The 25257-nt window shown below is 31.2% G+C and overlaps 1 protein-coding gene across 1 annotated transcript in view; it reads left to right on the forward strand.

Moving 5' to 3' along the window:
* The window catches only part of LOC124361373 (locomotion-related protein Hikaru genki), a 42256-nt gene extending 17324 nt beyond the window's left edge, over positions 1–24932 (forward strand). Inside the window, exons 2-10 of the mRNA XM_046815424.1 lie at positions 5723–5938; positions 6901–7001; positions 9949–10114; positions 11363–11536; positions 16566–16700; positions 16816–16965; positions 20200–20409; positions 20653–20832; positions 21232–24932. Coding sequence (XP_046671380.1) covers positions 5723–5938; positions 6901–7001; positions 9949–10114; positions 11363–11536; positions 16566–16700; positions 16816–16965; positions 20200–20409; positions 20653–20832; positions 21232–21431 — 1532 coding nt within the window. The 3' untranslated portion in view covers positions 21432–24932. The remainder of the gene's footprint in view (positions 1–5722; positions 5939–6900; positions 7002–9948; positions 10115–11362; positions 11537–16565; positions 16701–16815; positions 16966–20199; positions 20410–20652; positions 20833–21231) is intronic.
* The last annotated feature ends 325 nt before the right edge of the window (positions 24933–25257 follow it).

The following is a 25257-nucleotide window of genomic DNA, read 5'->3' on the forward strand; positions in this document are numbered from 1 at the left end:
GTTCAGTAGAATTTAAGTACTTTTCTTATAGTTTTGTGTAAAATGAAAATAATGATTATCTTAGATGTTACCTGATATAATGAGCCAACCTCAAATGTATATATCCTTTATATTATAAATTTCATAACTTTAGGCCAATAATACGACGTTTAAAAATCTCATTTCATGATCACCAAAGCAAAAACAATGGGTATTGCTTTACTGTTGATAAAAAGTGAATACCTCTAACTAAATACCCTGTGCTACATTCAATCTATACTCCTAAAAGCTGTAGCGCTATTCAAAATCATTACTCCACTAAACTGATTTAAAAGCATTTGAAATGCTTATTAGGTAATTTATAACACAGTCGTATTTTATAATCTTGAATATTCCGAAGTCGAAGAAGAAAAATAATGGTGCGAAATTCCACCTGTTAATTTTCAAAAATAAGAAAATTATTAGAAAATAAGTCTGGCATAATTGTAATTTTTATATATTTATTGTGAGTATGGTTTTATAACTTTGTTTAGTTAAAACAATAAATATAAAAATAAAATAATCATCTTATTAAGCATCTTATCAAATTAAACTATATTGTTTTGCTAGGTGCTAATATCGAGAACGGTTTCTCGATACCTCTTTTTGCTAATTGTTTAAAATACATACACTAAAGTCTGAGGAGAGTGTTGATAAAAATAACAATATGAACAGTTCCCCAGAACCTTTGAAAAATGTTTAATGATTATTACATTATGTATGGAACGTAATCCAAATTTAACTAAAACTAAACATACGTTGACACTTTCAACAAAATTTCACCACATAGGCAGATATATTTGTTTTAATTCCAATTTATAATTATTATACAATGCTTGATTAGAACTGTAATGCAGATTGCAAAGACAGTATAATATTGACTTAAGATTGCACCGATGACGAGGAAATTCATTCTAAATTGTATTGAAATGTTGTTATAAATCCCACGTTAAAGCTGTCAGTGTTTGCACATAATGTAATCAGTACCGTACCTCTCGGATCCCTTCACATTCTGTGTGGCACGCTCTTAACCTTATACTAGTAGCACCCTTATATCAATTTGTTAAGTTTGCGTATACACATATTTTCTTTATAGGAGTAAGAATTAAAAATAACTTATAGCATCAGAAATTATAATACACCAGAAATTAACACTTTAATCTGGTTTTGGAATCCAAAACCTACGTACGTTTTTATTTTCTTAGTCAGTGCAAACAATGTGAACACAGCCGTGGAACCGTAAATACCTGTAAACTAGACTCCGGTAACTCCCGAGTGAATTTAAAACGTCTGGAACTGACACTTTTTGACCGCCGTAACTTTTCATTCAGACGATATATATATAAAAACATTCCAACTATGACACTTGAAATATTTTAAGACGCATTTCAATTACAATTTATCGTATAGTATTCATTTTATCTTAAACAAGACACCTACATACGCAGAATAAAAGGGCAAACTCATTTGTAGAACTATAAATCAATTAAATCGGAAGTCAACTTAAACGGCCGGAAAGGGCACTTTTGACCGCAGTAGATTTTTAGTCATACGATATATTTTCTCCATCTGGACAAAAAAGCAAAATGTAACCATGGCACTTGAAATATCACAGGTTGGAGGTAGATTACAAGTGCCGATGGAGAAGTTACCCGATACGTCTATTTCATTTTGAGAATTGTCATAAGGCTCCATCATATTACGTCATAAATACTTTCACTGCAAAAGCTACGACCTTCGAGTTTGATAATTACACGTGGAGCCGTGCGTAATTGTTAGTAAGTAAATAAATATTTAATATCATGGTATATAATGTCACAATAATAAAATTATAATCTACATTAATATACAAGTTATTATTCTAATATGTAGTCGGAAGTTAATTATATATAAAATGTGTTATATATGTTGCAACTCATATTTTACAATTTAATATGTTTAATAACATCCATATTACTAGATACTTATTTTTAATAGAATGTAATTGTTAATTTCTACACGACTCAGTCATAACACTATTATTTAGTTAAATTATACATAAATGAAAAAGAATATTCGTGTACGTAATAGTTTGAAATTCATCATTGAGTCGTTTTGAAATACTTGCATTCTTGTTTAAATTATTACGTCAGCTCATAGATGACCGGCAAATAGTCATTATGATTCAACATTAGAGCGATATTAAATGTACTTCCTGTTTAATAATATCAATCAATATGGTACTATAGGAAATAAAATCATATGGAATGGGATGCATTGGCTAGACTGTAATTCACCGTACATAATTGATCTATTGCAGATTGCCGGCTTAGTTAATCTATTTAAATTATTAACGTAAATATCCGATATCCCGTTTCCATTAACAATTTGATCTGGCACTACTTACATTTTCCAATGTTTGTTAGTTTATTTGCATTAAATAGAACGTTCCAATAATAACACTAGAAATAAAAATAATTATTGCGCTAATTAATGCGTTTTTAGCAGGAGAAAAGTAAACTCTATTTTGTACATTTTAGTTTAATATAAAAATGCAATATGCTTGTACTGATGATTTTAGCCCCATGTTTAAGTCATTGTTAACAGACGCTGGACAGTTCGCTTTGCAAGTACACCCATTTTAAGTTATAGTAAGAGACCTTATAAGAATAATGAAACATATTAATGTTCTTAACATAATAATATCACGTAACTTAGTATTTTTTGTTTAAAATATCTATGTTATCGAGTGAAAATTAAAACACTAATGACTATTTCATTGCGAAATAATGGAAACAACATAAGGGATGTACATAGAAAGTACATAAATCTGATAGTCTTAGGTGTTCAATTAGAGACTTCGAAACATATTGCATAATGCATTTCGCGGAAATTATTGCAAACCGCGAGTACTTCTAAAATTGTGATAAAATTCAGAATAGGTATAAAATTTAAATTGAAATTAGTGTACTAGGACCATTTTTTCATGTTTTGATAGCAATCGTGGAAATTCTTGAAAAACAAGGATCCTTAAAATGCTGATTTCTTTTACGTGAAACTAACGTAAAACGTAAAATATATAAACTACATAAATAATACGATAACAAATCTTGAAAGATTGAATGAAAATAAAACATTCTAACTATTATAAATCTCATTTTAATTGATAATATCTATGTCTGCACCTACGAGTTTAGTGAATTGGGGGAGCTAGTATATGATGCGAAAATTTGGTTCTTGGTATCTGGAGTCAGCGTCCACCTAAAAAGATACAAAACTAATCGGTAACGAATCAAGTCAAAACAAACTTTTGCACTGTTTTACAAATGTACAAAAAAATCTAGTATGATCGAGATGAAAACAGTAACATTATATTAGCTTAGTTTTTATCTTACTTATTTACAATTTCAATTATGACACAAAATAACTGAGTAATCGAGGACAGTTTAAAAATCACTTAATGAAAAGATAAGGCTTTAATAGAAATCATATTTCTGAGTATCATATATTGTGTTTAGCAATTCTAAAAATATACTCACTATATCTTTTTTTAAACATTACAATATGTGAGTTTGTTATTAAAGTTGATTCTGACTAAGTATCAAATATGTTACAATTAAATCAATGTTTGGTCTATTTCTAAATCTAGGTCATATCAATCAAGTCCCTTTAAGTCACGGCGTGTATGAGTCTCACGCTCTAGTAATCACAGAGTGCAGGGGTTGAATGAAGTCAAGTCAATAAGACTAAACATACAGGAAAACACTTCACCAGACGGAACTATACATGTAATCGTTGAACCAGAAATGCCAGTCGCTTCGCAATAACTGGAGCAGATAACCTGTCTCACTAGAACAATACAACTATTCTTCCGCTGCATTACAACTAGAGTAAAGTTACTAGTAAATGACAACTGTAGTTACCTTAAATTGAATGATTGCACTCCTTTTCATTGCATTAACAACGCATATAACCACGATACTTGTTTTAAGTATTTTAAAAAAAGATTCAATATTAAATTAACAATCGTTAGATCTTATCATATTCCTAGCGACATCGAACGTTTTTTATTGCATATCAGTATTGTGAATGGCAAAGATATCTTTCAATGTCTCTACTTGGCTAGCGGAGTGAAATAAAACTTTTTTATCGTTATTACAACATTAAATAAGTCTAATTGACTATCACTGTGTTTGCAGCGAAATTATTTTAAGTTAGTTTTATTTGTCCGTATACATGTTTCATTGTTATATTGACATATTTGGTTTATTAAGTAAGGCTAATATGTAGAAAGGGAGCACTGGCGTATAGATATAGGTAATTAGGTTGAATACTATTTGAATGACATAGCTGCAGAACTTTACTAACATTTACTAAGTTTGATTGCGTTACTGAAGTTTTATAGGTAGGGCAAATAACATGTACAGAATAAAGCTATACCACCCTGGGAGATTGCAGAATCCAAGTGGGAGAAGTTGACGAAATAAAAAAGGCAGAAAAGTAATTGGCAGACAATTTAGTCAGAATGTAATAGCCTGGTTGTGAAGCGGGAAGTCTAGAAAGTTGAGACGTCTGCCAAACACTGCGTTTGTCTCGTGATACTAGCAAAAACCTTTATTGAGAATATCCACGAGCTTGAGGTTGGGCAATTAGTTTTTGATAGGATTATTTAAAAGTCACAGCCTTTTGAGGTAGTTTCTCAGAAAACAAACAAGGTATGAAACTTTTTGGTCACTCAACAAGTAATTATAGCACATTTAATTTATAAGTGTAGGTAATTTTGTAACCATTCCCAGGTAAGTACGGCTAAACACAAAAATGTGAAATTTTTACAGTATGTACATGAGATTGAAGGGATTACATGTCTTTTTGTAGATGTATGTATAACAAACATTCGTTTTGTAATGGACTGTAGTTTAAAGAGTTGATTTTTTTAGTGAAATTCTTTTCTGATGGAAATTAATAATTTTATAAATGGAAATATTAAATATTCCCTCCAGTCATTGTTCACATACATACGGAAAGATTTACAACTTTATCGTATACAGTTGTATTTGGATCTGTTTATAAAATATTATAAACTCTGCTTCAAATGTATACCACCTCTCGGGGAATGTGTAACATTTTAAAGAGCTTGAAAGGTATAAAATAACAATTGTGTTTAAAAATGTAAATACAAAAATTCCAACCTAAAATTGATAGTACAAACCTGAGCGAAAGCAAACAATTGAGTAGAGAGATTATATTAGATTCACACTGACTGCTACAGATGATGAGTCTACAAGGGCTGAAGGAGAAGTCCACACAAAAATGAAGCCAAATAAGACAATTGAGTAAGGAGATTGTATTGGATTCACACTGACTGCTACAGATGATGAGTTTACAGGGGTTGAAGTTACTAGTTACTATTTCAAAATTATCTTACTGACAATATTTGGTTAGTAGAAGGAATAGTTAATTATTTAGAGAAAGATTAAAATTCCAATTTAATATAACAATTTTTAACAATAAGTATGTGAGCTTATTTTTAAAATATTCGTAATCCATGTTAAATATAATAAATCACATAATATATGTTGAAATCATAATGTAGCTCTTATTAAGAGAAATATGGTAGATTAATTGTAACACTAATAGCGACTTACTGTACAAGGGAGTTTAAATTTAAACCAATCGCAAGATAATGAGAGAGTACGAGTGATGACTGTGTCTGGTTTGTCATTAGAATGGAAGGGCTCAGGCTGTCCACCCCCAGGGTTAACGCTGCACGGCCGCAGAGTCACTGCCAGGGCCAATGCCGCCCCCGACTACTCCACAGTGGGCGAGGTCCGCTTCTCGGCCGAGTTCGCCGCCCCCGTCCAGTTCGGTCCGCTCAAGAAGGTCTGCAAGATAAAGTGTATTGGAGGCGAATGGGTTGGCCCACTCTGCCAGCAGGATCCTGGTATGTTAAGCAACTGAATAAATTTTAAGTATCACACTTCCACAACGATCGTTGATAAGGCATACGGGTTATTATTGAACTAAGATTATGTTAAACATCAGTAATTTATAAAACTATTAGGAAATGTAATAATCGTATGATAAAATGAAACGTTAATAATTAAAAATGGCCCTTATAAAATGTGTTTCCTAATATACGATGTATACATTTACATTTAGTAACAAGCAATATTTAAAAATGTTATAACGTAATTTTCATAAAACACAAAAGGAAAGTATGTATTATACATATACTTTACTGGATATGCTTCTCTTATTTGTTACACATTAATTTTCTGTATTAACAAGTTTCTTTCCTTTGTTATTTTTATATAAACTAATAACGAATTTCAAACTGATGAAGCAATTACACGTGGTTACAATTTCGAAAATTATGAAGTAGTTATTAAAAGTACTTGACCATATCATACTAAATCATCTAATCCTTGATCATTTAGTTTTATTCGGTGTTTTATCACTTTTACATTAAAAAATATTATTATTTTGTTTTGATTAAAAGCAATTTTCATGCTGCAAAGAACTTATTAGAAACAATACAACATAACATCATTGTTTCTAATAAAATGTAAAGTTACATTTATATAAACAGCTTGGAAACATGAATGCAAAATATATAACTTACTTCATTGTATTTAATGTAAGAATTACGATTTAACTAAAAAGTTTTCTAATATTCATTTACAAATAAAGGCATCATACATTTTCCACAGTAATATGTTGTTAGTAGCCTAAAGTAAAACAATCCCAATGGAAGTCTAATTGATCTCTTTAGCCTGTTTTCATAAAACGCAAGAGCGAACAAATGTAACTACATGAATAGTCTACATCTATTAGCGGACATTTTGCCCCATTTACTGCACAATAAATTAATGCTGTATTTTTAAATTGACATCTTTTTGGTAGATGCTGTTGGAGGTACAAGGTACCAACCACTGCTGAGGAGCTGTATCATTGTCTCAACACCTCCCCACACCATCGTTTCCTACCGCAACGTCACCATTACGGTAAGTACATCACGTGACATTGCAGTGCTACCTCCCATAAATCATACTATGGTTCAAAATAGTTTATTTTTAAGACGCTTAACTTTTAAAGCACTTTAAAAATCGTCGCCTAAGTAACATTTACAGGAGAAACAAAAAACATTTTATAATTCACAAACACCACTAAATAAAGTATTTCCTCATTCTGTAAGGTAATGGCTATTTTTCCAATACACCTGAGGTCTGCAAATCATCCTTTCCCTCGCAGGTAAGTCAGTTGAGTTTCCCTCTCTCAAACATTACTATGTACACACCTCTTTTCCTGTTTAAAGAATTGGAATTTCTGGTTAAAATAACAGGAGCATTAATGATTTTTTAAAATACGAATATTTCTAATTATGTAAACACTTATGTGTGGTTTCGTTATTTCTTTTGATAGACCTATGTTTAAACAGCATATTATAACAAACAATCCCTTGTAAATTAATGTTACGTTGACTTATGGAATAATAATTACTTGAATATGAAATTTCACTTAATATTTTTAATTTTCGTGTATTCTTTTGCATCATGATGAAATGTGTCGTACATTAACCGTCTCAAAGTTTCTATTGCGAGGCTGTAGTGATTAAATGTACCACTTTCCTCAGCACTTGTTTGTACACTGTGCCATGCTTTGTTATTGTTTGTGCATAAATCCGTTGTAATTTAAATCCGTTTAAGTAATACTAATAAAAATAATTTTTAATCCCCTACAATAGCGGTTTGGACAGCTTTTATTAACGCACCTGAGAAACTTTAATATTAAAAATACGATTATAATATCAATTGTAGAGTTTTAGTTAAAAAGAATACTCTGATATCAACAACTCTAACTTTAACTCTGAAAATCAATTTTATTTTTTTTAGTCAATATTGGTAAATAAACCAGTTATGTATTGTTCCTAATTTTTAGGCTGTCTATTCTTATTATAGGCAAGTCTAGATAAACTTATCCCCTCCATAAATGACATACTCAGTATTGCAATAAAACTATTGTTAAGTCACAAAACTATGAACAAATAATCTATTTTTATTGAGCTACACGTTATTACACTATCAACAATTATTGTAGCAACAGACAGAGAAGGAATGTTAAGTTAGGACTACATTTAAAGAAAGAGCAAAACATATCTTGTATTGTTATATTTTAGAATATTCACACAGGACACTTCACCGGAAAATACAGTTTCACGAGTTTAGTGTGGAATCTGTAATTTAATAAGGATATATTTAAAAAAATGTATCATCTTATAATTTCATGCTTTATAGCCTACCTGTATATAGACAGACAGCCACAATTAAAGAAAATGACAACGGACAGCGAGTTTTCAGTTTAGTCTTTACGTCTGTTCCTCCTCTTATTGTTACTTTTTGTTTTATTTGAAACCTCTATCTCACTCGTATTTTTTCCGGTACTGAATACCGTTAGAAGAATTACCAGCTGGAATGAGTACTTTGCGTTCTTTTACGTTTCGCCATTTTTTCTTCGAAATCCGCATTATTTGTTTGTGAAGAAGTGATAAATCTGTCATTGTAGTAATCTATTTGTTTTATAGTTGATAGAAATTCCTCATAATCAGAATTAAATCCAGCCTGTTATAGATTTTAGCATTGGGGTTGTATTGAAATGGCTTTAGCTCTTCTTTTTTGGGCCAGGTAAGGTACCTCCTCGTCTTATTGTTCAGTAAAACTTAGTTTCTTGGTTTTAAAAATTCTTAATTGTTAATACGATAAGGCCAAAGCTATATGACTTACGTTTTGCTTTTAGGAATTATTTGTTATGTGCTTGGCAGGTATATTTATTTATATTTATAGTTATATTTAATTTATTATATATCCTTGTTTAACAAGATGTGGTTGAAGCATAACTTCATTTGTCTGTGCATATATCGCACTCGATTGGGTATTATGTCATACAAGCCCTTTCTTTAAAACAAAACGATAAACTCAATAGCTAAATGAAGTAGTACATTCGAAATAATTACACTATTGTTGGGGACACACAGCCGAAGTCCATATGATGGTTCATACTTATTTGGACCATTGCCTTTTGTATAGTGATAAGATATTTCAAGATATGATAATAATGGCTGTAAAAGCATCTCCTGTCAAAGTCCCATGATAAAGAATAAAGGCCATATTCTCATTCTTGTCACCTTGGATCACTTGATATAGCAAGCTCTATTCCAGTCTTTCTTGTTAAGAGGTGCATGGGAAACAGGAGATGTCATTACTCCTCAAGTTTAATATGTAAAAAACCTTAAGCCTTATTACATTAAGGGAGCTTCATCAACTCGAACAGTCATCCTCCAAAGTGAACTAGACCTGTCGAACAATCAATGTTACCCTAAAATCTTGATATTAGTGGTGAGTAATGTGTCACTAATGGGCATCCATTGGGTTGCCCGGATTCAAATTACATCGAATTTTGTTCTACCTAGAGTAGGTTCTATTTGCAGATATAAACCATGCGAGGTGAACTCTATCAGTGACCACGTTTTGAGACTTATGGTCGGTTTATGTCTCAATATGAAATAAAATGTTAATGTTTGGTCTAGATATTTAATTTTGGTACACTTAGTACCAAGTATTTAATTATATACATAACTTAGTATTACCTCTACACAGCATTCTGAGTGCTGCGTTTTGTGCTCTAAATATGGTAATACATATAATGCCTGATTTGTGTTTAGATTCCTAAAATGTTTCTTTGTTTGCACCAGATAAAATAATAAATCAAAGAATTGTAAGTCTACATCTTATTGATATTGTCTGTAAATTTGTCTGTACATTTAAGTATGGCTGTGTGTTTTGTAATCGAAAATGAGCCTTAAAACTCGCACAGTAGTAATTTAGATTTCAATACGAGTAAAAAGCATTTGGCTAGTGTTAAATGTTGCCATAACCCCAAGGTACTCTGTTCCAGCCCAGAAACGAAGTATTCCCGCACAACTCTATGGCTCAGTTCCGCTGCAAGGAACCTCTCGGGATGTATAAACTCCTAGGGGAGTCAGAACTCCAATGTAACAATGGTGTCTGGAACCACAGGTTGCCCTCCTGTATACCCACCACTCTGCTAACAAACTATACAGGTAAACCTAGACTATTATACAATTCTATGAACTCGTTATAAAGACGCCATTGAAGTAAAAGATGTTGAAGGAATGGTGGGGCAAGTTTAGAAGGTTGGAAAGGGGTAATGTTAAGAAGGAGATTGAAGGGGGTATTTATTTACAAAGGATCACATATTTAAGTTGTGTAACTGATATCGTATTTGGGAGACATATACTTGTAAATTTTACCTATTGCAGATAGTATGTCTAAATAGGCTCATTATTTTAGCTTGAATACTGTATTGACCTTAAATAAGGAAACTGGAAACTTAAAGAATCTTATAAAAACATATACGAATCTTTGTTGAACCAACAATATCATTTCGTGTTGGTTACTGTAAGAGAATTTTGTAAATACTAAAGTTAGTTCCATAAAACGAGTAAAAACTAGATATCGGCCCTTTAAATTATGTCCTTGATATCTGCAAAAACGTTATGTAAATACTGGAAATTAACTGTTTTATGAAAATAATTACTGTGGATAATGGATTAATACTAATTGTCTATAAGTAAACAAAATTAGCAATATATTTCCATATTGGATTTAATACTGGATGTTAATTTAAAAGTTATTACACATTTACGTTTTGTTAATAGCGTATTATTAAACCAATTATCACTGAAAACGGAGACAGGGTTACAGTTAATTCGCTTCACCACGTAAGTAATTTGTAAATTTTGGTGGTGCCATGATATTATTTATGTGTTAAATATTAGAAATGGGTAGCAACATTGGACCAAAAGAGTTGTAGTGGTACTGCGCAATATCGAAAGTTCCTTTCGTTGTATTGCAATAACAATGTAAATGTATTATCTTACGATACATTCTAAGATGTGTGCAATGTAGATTATCTCAAGTCCCAGCTTCTGACCATTCTTACTTAACCTTTGTATATTACAATTCGTTCTCTATATTACAATTCATTTACTAATTTGGTTTCAAATTCATAAAACCCAAGGGATACCTAAGGGAGATATGTGGAAAAGAGCTCTGGAAGAATAGCACTGACCCATTTTCATAAAACACCATTTACTGTTTCGACGATTGCTTGATCTATAGATCTCCATCTCAATTTTTGGTTAAAGTTAATTAAGAGACACGCTTTTTGTGTAGAAAATTGTTGTAGTCCAAAAGACTATTTAGTTCGTAGAACTCTCTCTCAGCACTAAATCTTAGACAATTCTGTGTAAATATATTTTTTGTGAACCTAGAACTGTTATGTATAGAAGATTCCCCGCCAACAATCCTGATACGAATACCATCAGGATCAGCATCCGTGGAGCCCTCTGGAGTGTTAGCAGTATTTCCTGAGACGATCCTTCACTTGGACTGCTTATTCTCCAGGAAGATTGGCAATCCCGAATGGACCTGGACATCTACTTACCGGCAGTACCTTACTGGTTAGTTAATTGAAAGATTATTTTTGTAAAATAATTTATGAGATGTTAATGTTTTTAAACACAGATAGCTTACATTTACTCAATATATATATATATATATATAAATATATATATATATATAAAAATATATATATATATATATATATATATAAAATATATATATATATATAAAATATTGTTTTTTAAGTAGCTAAAATCACATATAATTATTTGTAATTTTTCCAGTCAGTGTTCACTGAAGGGACCATATTGATCTATAAATTAGGATTATAGTTTCATGCTTCTCGGCGAATGAACAGTTAGAATATCCTTTTTCACCATTCGAATAGATACTAATTAGAAACTTTTTGTTCGTTAACGATGGTTTTAAAGCTATCTAAGTCATATATGACAATTATTTTAATTTCGGTATTAGTTAGTATTCTGGACATTTACTTTTAGTTTTACTTCAAAATTTCCACAGTAATAATGTTTAAAGAGTACCGTTATTGTTGGAAATGAAAATATTTCGATCCAGATATATATATATATATATATACGTAAATATAGGTACTAATTAACGTAACCAGGGTGTAACTATAATTTTTAAGGTTTATTATTATATCTTCTATCTAAAATATTGAAACTAGTGTCTTAGTTTTTTCATGTTTTAATAATTTACTGAAATAACATAAAATTTTAATTAACATAATAATTTTATTATTTAGGTATAAACATACTTTAAATACGCAAAGATATTATGTTTAATACTCCATTATAATATGTACATTTTCGCTTAAGCTTTTTCTTAAGTAATATGTTTTTTTAGAAAAGTTGTTAAAATGAGATACCTTTTACAAAATATAATCACGGGGAAAGTGAAAAATATTAAAGTAGTTTCCATTAAATTGTATAGGCAATATCATATCGGTTACAAAAGAAGCAAGGTTAAAATTATGTATCTTTTCTTTCACTAAGTTGTCAAGTCCCCAACAATTTGGTTTAGCATTGGAAAGAAAATGCACAATTAGATAAAAAGTATTCTGTGCCAAAAACTTTTTTTTATTCGAAAAAAAATATTGCAATATATTGGCAAAAAACCAAAACGTTAAAAATTTGTATCTATAACTTAGGAGTTGTGATAAATTATGGTTTTATGTGAACTCCCAACATTCCGTAAATTAAATAAATTACAATTGAAATAAAAACGAGTTATTATAAAAAAATAAATTATAAAAACAACTGTAGAGTATTTATAAAGCACACTTTTATATAACATATTATTCTGAGCAAAAACATATTAGATAATACGATTGGCTAAAAATTGAATTACTTACGAAAAATAATTAACATTTATATTGTAATTGTACTGTAAAATCGAAGAAATAGGGTATATATCTTTATCAAGTTTAGGAATATTTAATATAAATTAATATATATAGACATAATTGACCTTAAAAAACTTAAAATTATTTCATTTTGCTAAAGTACTTAAAAATACCATAGAGTAACGTTAAAACAAAATAATTAATAATTTTAATAATTTTAGTATACAGAAATAATCGTGGACGTGTTTAAATTTTTAACAAGCTCATACAAACCATAGTGACGCCTTTTTTAATATGAAAACCGCCACTAAAAGCATTTGGGACGATTTTAGGTTTCAGTCGTCTTCAAAATAATCAACAGTAAAAAGATATACTATAGCATGAGCGTCAATACTTCTCATGTCTCCCACCTCAAGAATCACTCAAATTCTTCTCGAGTGCTAATATCAGAGGTAAATGCATTTAAATAAGCTTTATGGCTGAGCGTAAGCGAAGCCTATCAACCGAGGGCTTGAAAAGTTTCATTTCTGTAAGTCTGTCTCTCTGCACGATATTTCGAGTACCAACTGACTTATAAACTTGAAATGTTGCATAAAGTTTCATTTCTATATAGGAAACATCGGGTTCAATGATAGCGCTTGTCATTCTGTGGTATTTGGCTTAGCGGTAGCAAAAATATTTACATTGATCTTTTGGCTAACCATGATGGCTGCGAGAAAATCAAAGAATAAATACGATGTAAATATACTTCAATACTGTACAACAATTTGATATTTAAATATGTGACATAGCAACACATGAAGCTATAGACTTGAAACTGTATGAGTAAAACCTAATATTTTACATTTTATTTTTTAAAACAAATTTCATTAATTTTCACAATTTAAAAATTAGAATAATATGGAATATAATGGATAAAACTAGAGGAATTTTAGATTTTAAGCACGCACTGACATCTGATATAGCTCAAAAATTATTTACTTTGCCAAGGCCAAAGCCTAGGGTGAATTAATAATAATATTAGAAAATACGAGGTAATGTGAAGCAGGAACAGCTAATATTAAAAGTACAAGTTATTTGTTATGAGAAAATGTTTATTATATTTTACTTGATAATAATAACTGAACGCCAAGGAAAGGATGTGGAGATAGTACTTGTATTTTACGCGAAGAGGAAACCTTAGCTTGTCGCTATGTAACCTAGATAACTTTACGACGTATCTTATTTGTCACATAAACTTGAGTGAGGTCAAGCTTTTATCCCTCTAGAGAAATTGCGGAAGCCAACCTGTCTTTGTATTTTTGAATTTCAACCATTTTCTAGTACATGTGAAATGGTTATATGTATACAATAAGAATAGTAAAATTTCATTTCAGTAAATAAAATAAACCAAAAGTACTTGACTTTTCATGTCTTACCCTGGATTTCTCAATCTAAGTTCGGCAAAAACTTTGTTCCTATAACTGAAATTTTATTCTTTTCTATTATTTATAAATAATTTACAGACGAGAATATAATTTTTATCGTTTTAAAATTGTAGAAATAAAACCATTTTTCACACTTACCCTAATTCCAGTAGTTATTTTATGTAGTCTGACAAGTCATAAAAACCAGGATTTTAATATAAATATGTGAAGTACCTACGATATTTTTATATATTTCCTAAATTAAATGGACCTAATTAATACATATATAATCCTGACCACTTTTGTGTAAAACATTAAACCTTGATCACGCGTAATACGAAGTAGGTAGTGAACAAGTATAATATTTCGTAGTTGAATGATTTGTTCCAGTATTTTATAACATCTAATTATTTATAAGAATATATTGAATTTGTTCAACCCTTATAGATGGAGTTTTTTATACATTAGTTCATCCACATTTAAAGGCATTATGGCTAAGGATTTCGGTGCAATTTAAAGGCACAAAAATGCACTACCATCTTACATAGATGAGCGTTGGAGACTATCGGATCTCCAATCTGCTTTCCAACTTACAGCACAAGAACAAAAGATATCCTGGTCTCTAAAACGTTAATATGATTAATTCAAAACATATAGAACAGATTTTCTTGTGTGGAAAATAATTAAATCGTGAAACAAAATATTAAACATTCAATAAATTCATAAACCAAACGGCTAGACTATGTTTTGGTAGGAGATAACTTTGGAGGCCTTGTTAGCTTAACTAGAAATTAGGAGTTGTAGTTGAAAGAAAGTTATGGAAGCAATATAATAAGTGTAACGTAGTATTTTACTCATATACCTACACATTATGGTTGCATTGGCTACGTTCTGATAAGCCTATAACGTTGCTGGGATTATGGTGAATTTGTGGAGGGGGGAAAAGAGCTGACAAAGTTTCTGACACTGTAAAGAAGAACTCTGATACGAGGGGTAAACGAAGTACGTGGGTTGATAACGGACTGCATAGAACGCGGTTGTCACAAGACGTCTAGCCCTAACTCAGGACAATCACGTGATCAACTAGTACAGAGCCAGTTAAAGAGCGCCACCAAGGGGATCTGATTAGTGTAGGGCTTGATTGCACAGACAGTTGAAATGTGGATGTGCCATCTACATAGGTTATAATAGGTGCCTTGACTAGCAGCAGAACGTAGTGAGAAATATTATTATATTACAAAATCAATCATCAGATTAACAACGCACTCATAAGCTAAATACTAGTGAGAGATATACTGGTTTTGCCTAGCAACTTTAGAGTAAATTGGTATCACTTAGGAGTACTTCATGGTAATAGTTAGCCTACATACTACATTCTCCCACTGCTCCAGTAAACCGGGTGGTGTTTTAACGTGGGTTGTATTGGTATATTCAACCCACAATAAAACAACAACGTGGTTGTTTTGTAGCCGTGAGTGTGACAAAACAATTTGAGTGAGAACGGTCCTTACATTTTTGTTCACTTTAATAATAAATTTTGAAAACCATGAAACATCGCGCTTATTAGATTTTGTAATAAAATGACCTGCATTCTACGACATATTTTTATTTCAATTTTATTTCAATTATTTCAATTTCAATTCAATTATTTCAATTTTTTTTTAATTCGCTCTTGAAAGCGCTTTATGGAGGTAATATAGACAATATCAACTTTGATATTGTCTGTTTGTCTATATTTGTCTTTATTTCACTTTAAAGAGTTCATTCATAGACTCAAATATGTAAATTGTAATATAGGGCTATATGTAACCCAGATAATTTATAAATACTTAATTCACAACAAAGACATAAACATATACTTCCTGTATAAACCATTGTTGGGTCACTTATCTGCAATTTTCACTAATATTTGTAATCCGAATAGATTTAAATTTAATCCGAATAGATTTTACTTTTGGTAATATATTAACATAACCGATGAAGTGGAAATCCAAAACCCTCATGTATACTTAAAATTTGTTATGAGGGATTTTTAACAAGTATACCTTCTTGGAGAGATTCAAAATGTTATTATGTAATTAAATATAAAAAACCTTTTTTTGTTTTTATGTATAAAATTTGAATATCATTAGATATATTACTTTGTAATAGATATATTTAAACATAATATACAATAAACAATTGGGTTTCTAGGATTAGCTTGATGTATACTTTGTTCTATCATACTAAAGATTAGCACAATACTCATAGTAGTAAACTGAACACAAGTAAGGTGTCCTTACTTATTATAACTTATTTGTAAAAATTTTTTTCAAGGCTGGGCTATAGCAGCAGAGGAACGAGAATGGAAATACAGACTGTCTATTTACTACACCAAGACCCAGGACACGGGCGTGTTTACCTGCCAGACACCTAGAGGTCTCACGAACAGTCTCAACGTTCAGGTGCTCGGTCAGTACATATTTTCTTACCGTACTTGTTGATTAATAATTCTCATGTTTTATTTTAATTCCAATCTGAATTATCAACCAGTAAAACCGTTAGTATCTTACATGTTTGATTACAGCTGTGGAATGTGATTTGAGAGACGTAGTGTCTCCTGACCGGCATATCAAGTCCAGAGTTGAAGGCAACAAATTGGGCCAAGTGGCTCATTTTCAGTGTCCCTTGGGATTCCGGCTCAACGGCACTTCCAACCTCACTTGTCAAGCGTCAGGTAATTCTTTCTGAATTATGTAGTACTTCACCTCGGTATTGTGCAATTGACAATAGAAACTGTGGGGAAATTTACAAGATTATGAATGAAAAATGAAATGTTGTTTGCATACAAGAAGGTTTTTACCTTACCCTACAATAAATTTTCAAACAATCTTTCATATAATAACAATACAAGTAATATAATGTAAAATGAATCATGTTGTTGAAATTTCTCTTTTAAAATAAAACATTTTCTTTCCAGTTAATCTTCACCTATATATGCTACCATGCCTTAAATTGACAATTTAATAGTTATAAACAGTTGAAATATTTGAACTATACTTTGTTAACTATCAAAAATAATTACTATTTATATTGGTATATTGAATTAATTTCCAATGATGTAACCATATTACTTACGTCTAATACATGGGGAAATAGGATGAGAACATAGTGAAACAGTAAAATATAGATTACGTCTATGGTTTTACATAAAGGATAATATGTACGTAGTTGGTAGGAATAAATTGCAATATATATAATATATTGTATATATATACAATATATATATATATATATACAATATATATATATATATATATATATATATATATATATATTATATATATATATATATATATATGTACAATATATATATACAAGCAATACTTACACGCAGGCCCGTTTTACCGAATAGGCACGGTAGGCACGTGCCTAGGGCGCTAGGCAATTGGCATTTTTGGGGGGGCGCAAAAAATTGAAAAACACATTGCCTTGGTTGTATCTGCACGCATAATCATCAAACGGACTTTTTCTAGGCTGTCTTGAGCTGATATGTGAATTTGATCTATTTCTCGCGAAACACATAGCAACACATGGTAACAAAGATAAATGTACACTTATACACAAAGGCAAATACACTTATTATACCTTTCGTCTGAAATTTGCAGTGAATTTATTGAGATTATAGGCAAAGTACTGAAACAAATCTTAAATGAAATCAAGCAAGCTCGTTATCTCTCTTTAATCATAGACTCCACACCTGACGAGTCACACACAGAACAATTGGCTGTAGTACTGCGGTATGTTTCATTGCCCAATGCTTGCACCAACGAACGCCTGATACAACTCTTACCAAGTGTATGCCACAAATCTAGAAGTTTTGAATAAGCAACCCTCAGTTTACTAGAGAAACTTGAGCTGGATGTCGATAACTGTCGTGGACAAACTTACGACAATGCATCAAACATGTCGGGCATATACTCAGGTCTTTAGGCAAGGAATAACAGCAAAAATGATCTTGCTGACTATGTACCAGGTGCAGCTCATTCACTAAACCTTCCTGGGTGTTTTGCTGCCGATAAGGCGTGTCCAGATAACACACAATATTTTTTACATTCGTATAAGGGCTGTATGTTTTTTTTCTCGGCATCCACTTACAGGTGGAACATCTTAAAAAGTTACGAAGGAAAATCAAAGAAAGATTAGAGAAAGCTAATGGTAAAACCTCTGAGTGACACAAGATGGTCTGCTAGGGTAGAGCTTTAACAATAAGTCGACATGAATTAATTAATAGATGCTCTTGAAGAGCTAAATAAAGCCGTTCTCAGACACTATAAACACAATGCACAGCCGAGTTTCTGAAAACACGTGGAAATTTCTAAACCATATTATTAACTGTGATCTGGGACGAAATTCTCGAGACAGTTGATAAAACAAGTAACAAGTTTGAATCTTCAAAATCATGATTTATACATATTTGGTTCTACAAAGGAACTCGAAACACTATCCTCGTTTTTGAGGGAGAAGAGAGATTTATTTGATGATGTCGAGTCCAAAGCATTGAAACTTGCAGAAAAAGAAGAAGCTGTATACGACAAAGTAAGAAAAAGAAAGCTATTGCCAGATGAAAAGAAGGCCAGAAGCATGGAAGAAACATCTCCTCGAGAAAGATTTCGAACTGGGGTGTTTATGGCCATTATTGACAACATAGCTTCGCAGCTCAACAAAAGAAGGGAGGTGAATAAAATCTCGACACAAGATTTAATATCTTACAAAATTTAGAAGAGAAAAATTTCAAAGAGGTGGCATGTGAAGCTAAACTGTTAGGAGAAGTATACAAGAACGATATTGATGGATAAGACTTTGCCCAGGTATGTAACTATTTCAAACAATGTATGGTCTTGGAGAACCTTTTTAAGATCAAAGATATGTACGCCTACATAAAATCAAACGAATTGGAGAATACGTTCTCCAATTAGAAGGTCGCTCTCAGGATATTTCTAACCTTACCTGTGACGAACTGCACAGCTGAACGTAGTTTTTCAGCTTTGAAAAGAGTGAAGTCAGAAATTAGATCATCAATGGTTTAATGGCTTATTGTTGCTGTGCACCCAAAACGACATTACTTTAAAATTAGACCAAAACTGGCAAACCAAAACTGGTATTTCAGACTAAATCTAAATTTACGGGGTATAGGCGTTATGGTAGGGCTGGTGGGGGGGGGGGTTTGTAGTCAGCTGGCAGGGGTATGTAAAGGGGCGCAACTCTTCGTTGTGCCTAGGGCGCTGGCAGGGTATAAAACGGGCCTGCTTACACGTAGATAAGTTCAAAGTCATATTTTTACCTAAATAACAATAATACTAAAATAACGAATTCACATTTATACAAGAGTGAAAATGACAACAAATCTGCATATACATCTACCTTACACAATATGACGTAAAAACGTAAATACGTTATTAATATAATAATTATAGTACAAAAATATACATATAAAACAACACAGCAATACAGTGTAGAGTTATGTACTTATTGAAGTATTTACAGATAAAGGGAATATCAAAAATAAACAACAAGGAATAAAATAATAATAAATATTATTTGCTGTTATTATTATTATTATTACGCTACAGAAAACATATTTATATTCTATGTAAAAAGATATTTATTAGCATAGGTATCAAAAGTGTGTATAATTCAGCCTACATGTTTTAAATATGTGAAACAAGAGAACAAAAACATACAAAAACAATGCAGTATTACTGCGTACCACAATACTGCAATACCTGGTTTTTGTTAATTTGAAGTAGGTAATAAATAATGGTTTTGAAAATTATGTTGCACGACCTCTGTTTCACAAAATCTGTGTTGCGCTATAAATTAAAACAAAATTGTGTTAAAATATACTATTCATTATTTTATAACAATATTAACATAAATAAATAAATCTAACTGACATTTTGTGCTTTAGGTCGTTGGTCATCCCCAGTACCTCGCTGTGAGCCTATCGTCTGTCCCGATCTTGCCACGGACGACCCCTACCTTCGACTGGCCGAGTACAACACGAGCTACGGCGGCCGAGCGGTCTTCACCTGCCCTTGGGGCTTCAGAATGGCCGGTCCTCCCGGCCTAGAATGTGAGCTCAACGGACTCTGGTCGGGACCACTACCTTCTTGTAAAGGTGATACTGCAGTAATTGTTACACTCATTGTATTAAAAGAGGCAAATGTAATCGTAAATATGCTAAATATTTTAGTATCAGATATATATATATATATATATATATATATATATATATATATATATATATATATATATATATTGGTTGTCAATTACTTAGCCATTAATTTATAGGTATCAACAACTTACTATCTTTGAGTGCTCAGATTAAAACAAAAATTTACTATATTTATTTTGACCCTAGCGATTCGGTGTACACCACCTGTTGTACCGCTGAACGGCCGTTTGGTAGAAGATGCGACTCCTGGGATTTACGGTGTCGGCGCGGTCATCCAGTTCTCCTGTAGCGAAAGACACCAGCTAGTGGGCGAAGCCAGTATAGTCTGTATAGAGACAGGGGTTTGGTCCCACCCTCCACCCTTCTGTAAGTAACTTTCTGTTGTAGACGACAGAACTAACGCGTTTATTGCCAGTTACTTCGGTAATGTGATCACACTTATTTATTACTCAGATGAGCTTAAGCATTTTTCAATTGGAATGTTTTAGCCGGCTTTTATATTTTTAGTTACATTCAGTTTAAAGTAGTTGAGTCTGAAGTTACTGTGTGTTCAGTGAAGTAAAAGTTTATCATTTTATGAATTGTGACGTATATTATTGTCAAAGTAGCACTAAATGCATAGAGTATTATTTAATATTGGTCACTACATAAAAACATGAATGATTTTCCGTTTCTATTACTTATCTATTATACGTTGTATTATTACTGCATTAAAAAAATCATATTTGATCAGCAATGATTAAATTGATCATGTATGTATTACAGGCAAGCCAAAGTGCGATTATCCCGGTGAGCCCGCCAACGGCCGAATAGTCCCTCTGAAGTTCTCTTATGACCCAGGGGATCACCTCAAGGTTACGTGTCACGCAGGCTTCGTGTCCAGACTGGACGCGCGGCCCACCTGCCAGCCGGACGGCACGTGGTCCGAACCCGTGCCGGAGTGTACCAACTACCGAGATGTGTGACTAGAGGCCAACCGGACCGGTCTAGAAGTGAGCCGGACCGAATTTGACAGTGACCGGACGGAAGTTATCGATACAATTCGAACCAGACTAACGGGCAACCGGACCGGACCGTACAATAACCGGATGACAGTGGAACCAAAATGGACTGAAATAGAGGAGGGAAAAACTGATGTGCATGTAAATCAAGATGCATTGGACCAGGAAGGTCTCTTTAACAAGACAGAAATTATTCCCAGTACTAAATCTTTAATAGTAGAAAATACAACACCGAGCGTAACTGCTACTAAAAGCATTGTTTCAGAACGTGTTTTTTCTACCATAGTAAGTTCAGTGTACATATCTAAAATACCTCCTGAACTCAAAGTTACGAAAAGTCTCAACGACTATATAACGCTTGACAACACAGTTAAAACCACAGAACGTAGTAATTATGATACCTCTGATGAATTAAGAGAAGATTCTATTCCAATAGAAACTAAAAGATCAAGTGCAAGGAAATATCACAATAAAAACGTGTCACATGGATCACAAACTGGTTCCACACCAACTGATACTATATCAAGTACCGAAGGAACTCAAGACACTACACCAGGTTTGATAACTGTCGTTGAAAGTTTGGAGGATCATAATTCTGAAACTACAGCTGACAAACAAACCACTGTTAGTACGACAAAATTAATGTGGTTTGATGAAGATTATTTGTACTAGAACTTAACTGCCTACGAATAATTAATGTATAGGCCTAACTTAAAAAATCCTTTAAACGTAGACCGCTAGCTTTTCATTCCAATCCTTGTTTTAATTTATATTTTTGTAAATTGAATTATAGAGTGTAAGCGTAAAATTTTAAGTACTCGTAAAGTGTACACAAACGGTACAGCCTATAAGAAAACATATTACATAGTTTAAGGTGACATAAATATAAATTTCATCAGGTATTGATATTTTCTAATATAAGATAAAAGGCTAATTACCGATTCATGTATTAAATGTAAATATACATGTTCAAACCTCAATTTAATTCAATAATTTTCTATTTTAAAACTAAAAGCTATTTTAGTGTATGGACATGAATAGTAGGCATCTAATATTTATAAGTGAAGCCTATGAGGACACAAGAAATTTAAATCGAATCGTTCTATAGAAGAATCTTGTAATACATTCTCTAAATTATTCTATTATAGGTGAAAATGTATGAAATTAAATACTAGTTTATCCATAAAAACTTAATTTTAACTTACTTCAGCAAGGTGATAAAGTGCTTTTGACTAATGACATAGCATAAATATAATAACCAATTCTTTTATATATTACCGTTGTAATTGAAGAAAGGACTAATATTATATGCGTTTGTAAACACGTAATTAGATAAATGAGGGTTTTAAAAATAACAAATAAGACTAATTACAGCGGATACATAGGTCAAGTTGTGCATAGTTTTTATGAGATTGATGGGATCAATACAGTACTGTAATACGATAAAAATTAATCTTAAACGTTCTAAAATCACAGTGATATATTTTTGTTTACGTTTCTATTACAAAACGACACATTATTTGCTTTTATATTTATTTCATATTAATACTTATCATATTTCAGTGAAATAATGGCATGAAGTCTTACAAACTTATTTCATATGTCTCGGTTTGTGCATAGTGAATTAATTTATAAAAAATGTATTACAAAGATTTTAAAATATTATTTTGTTATGTATAATATTATATAGCATAACTATCATTTTAGGAATGACATATCATAATTATGATTCTATGAATTTTAAAAATTAGTAAAATACAGCTTATCTTTTTGATGGTTTTAACTTTTAAAGGCATTTTTAATTCAGGTTGGCATTTAAGATTCACTCTGTATCAGTTAAACTATCGTATCTGAAGAAAAACATCAATTGTTATAGAACAGATGACCTTTCACAGAGACCTTTTTTAATCGTATTCATAAACAGACTATCAGGTTACAATCTTAACTGGATAAGAATGTTCTGTGATGTACAGCTGTCACTATTACCAGTCAAAGAATATAACTGCATTTGGAACATAGATGTATAGAAAGAAGTAATAAAACGTGTCTAACATAATGAGGTTTTAATCTTGCAAATGTTCTTAGCAGTTTATCTGACTTTATAATATCCGTGCAATTATAAAACAGTAATACTCTTTAAGGAGGCAACGTTAACATCAAACCTGATTCAAATTTACATTTCAGAGACTGGCCTTTCACAACCTTTTTAACTAATGAGTGCTAATATTTTATTCCATCCATTATTAAAATTGCTTCAATATCCACGTAGTCTGATTTCTAATCATTACTCCATAAGCTCTTTTTGGTTATTTATGTATTCCAAAAATGAATTACATATACCATGGCCTACAATACTTTGTATTTAATAACCCATCAAATAATAGAATATTATAAAAGTATTCTAAACCACATATCGCATATTCGCTTTTCTCTTCAAAATACGTGTATCAATTTTACGCGTTTATGATACTCTTATTTAGTATTCTTAAATTTTGTTATGCGTGCATTGATTATGCACAAAAGAAATTTATTAGTTTGCTAAATTGTGGTATTGCAATACCATAGATTAACACAAAAAATAGACGTGTTTAGTAATAATAATATATTAAAACATAATTTATCACACCATGTCAAAAAAACTTAAATTATTAATAACTTCATGTACAATGAGTTGAAACCCAGCAAAGTATAAGAAATATGTTTATTAGCTCTACGCTTAAATATTATAATCAATCAATTCAATGACCAACTGAGAACATGTATAAATAAGTAAAAGGAAAAGTAGAATATTTGTGACTCGATGGATTACAGCTAATACTAAGGAATTTGACACCATTTTAAAGTTATCTGTGTATTATATATATGAAAATATATATGAAAATTACAAACATTATGTTCTTTAATATGCATTTTCATGATAATACTAATTATTTATTGTAATTAATTTAACTGCATTCAATACTTGTAATATGAAAAAATAATTAGGTATATTATTTAGGCACGTAATACAAATTTTGCACCACAAAAAATATAAATAGTAAATTTTGTTTATGAAAATTTTCGTGACTAAAAATTGTATTTAAATTGATTTACTAATTTGTATTACAAATTTCACGACGTATATTTGAAGGGAGCTGTACATATCCTTATAAAGGACGTATTAGCATTTGAGTGTATGTAAATATTTAAAAATATTTAATAAATATAGCTAGAAAGTTATCCTTCTTGTAAATACCATTGACAAATTATTCACAGTGATTGTTTTATTATTAAAAAGGCGTTATTAGAAACATATTAATATATTTTAGCTGTACAGTGTTTGTCAATATGTGAGTATACAGAATATTTTGTTAAAATTGTGATATTATTGTAAAATATTGAATATATTATTATATTTTGTACCTGAAAAAGTAAAAGTACAATATGCGATGGGTATTGTGACATGTGAATAAATACTTAAAAATGTGTTAGTGTTTTTATATTGTAATTTCCTTTATCGAAATTGTTGTATTTAGATGATGAATAGTAATATATTAATAAATAATTGACGCGTATGTGTCCATTATTCCATAATTGGGTCAGCAGGGAACTCTAAAATTTAGCCGGCGTCTTATAAAGTCCTCTAGGTCTTGTGTGTATGTATTAAACGTGCTAGTACTCGGTATTTTCAAACTTAATATACTAATTGGGTCTGACAGACTTTAAAGTTCTAAATAATATATTGTATATTTTTATTCTGTTGTGTAACTTTTTAAATGCGTACATAAACATACATAATTGACAGTTTAAT

Source organism: Homalodisca vitripennis, chromosome 1 (assembly GCF_021130785.1).
Source record: "Homalodisca vitripennis isolate AUS2020 chromosome 1, UT_GWSS_2.1, whole genome shotgun sequence".
Classification (NCBI taxonomy): domain Eukaryota; kingdom Metazoa; phylum Arthropoda; class Insecta; order Hemiptera; family Cicadellidae; genus Homalodisca; species Homalodisca vitripennis.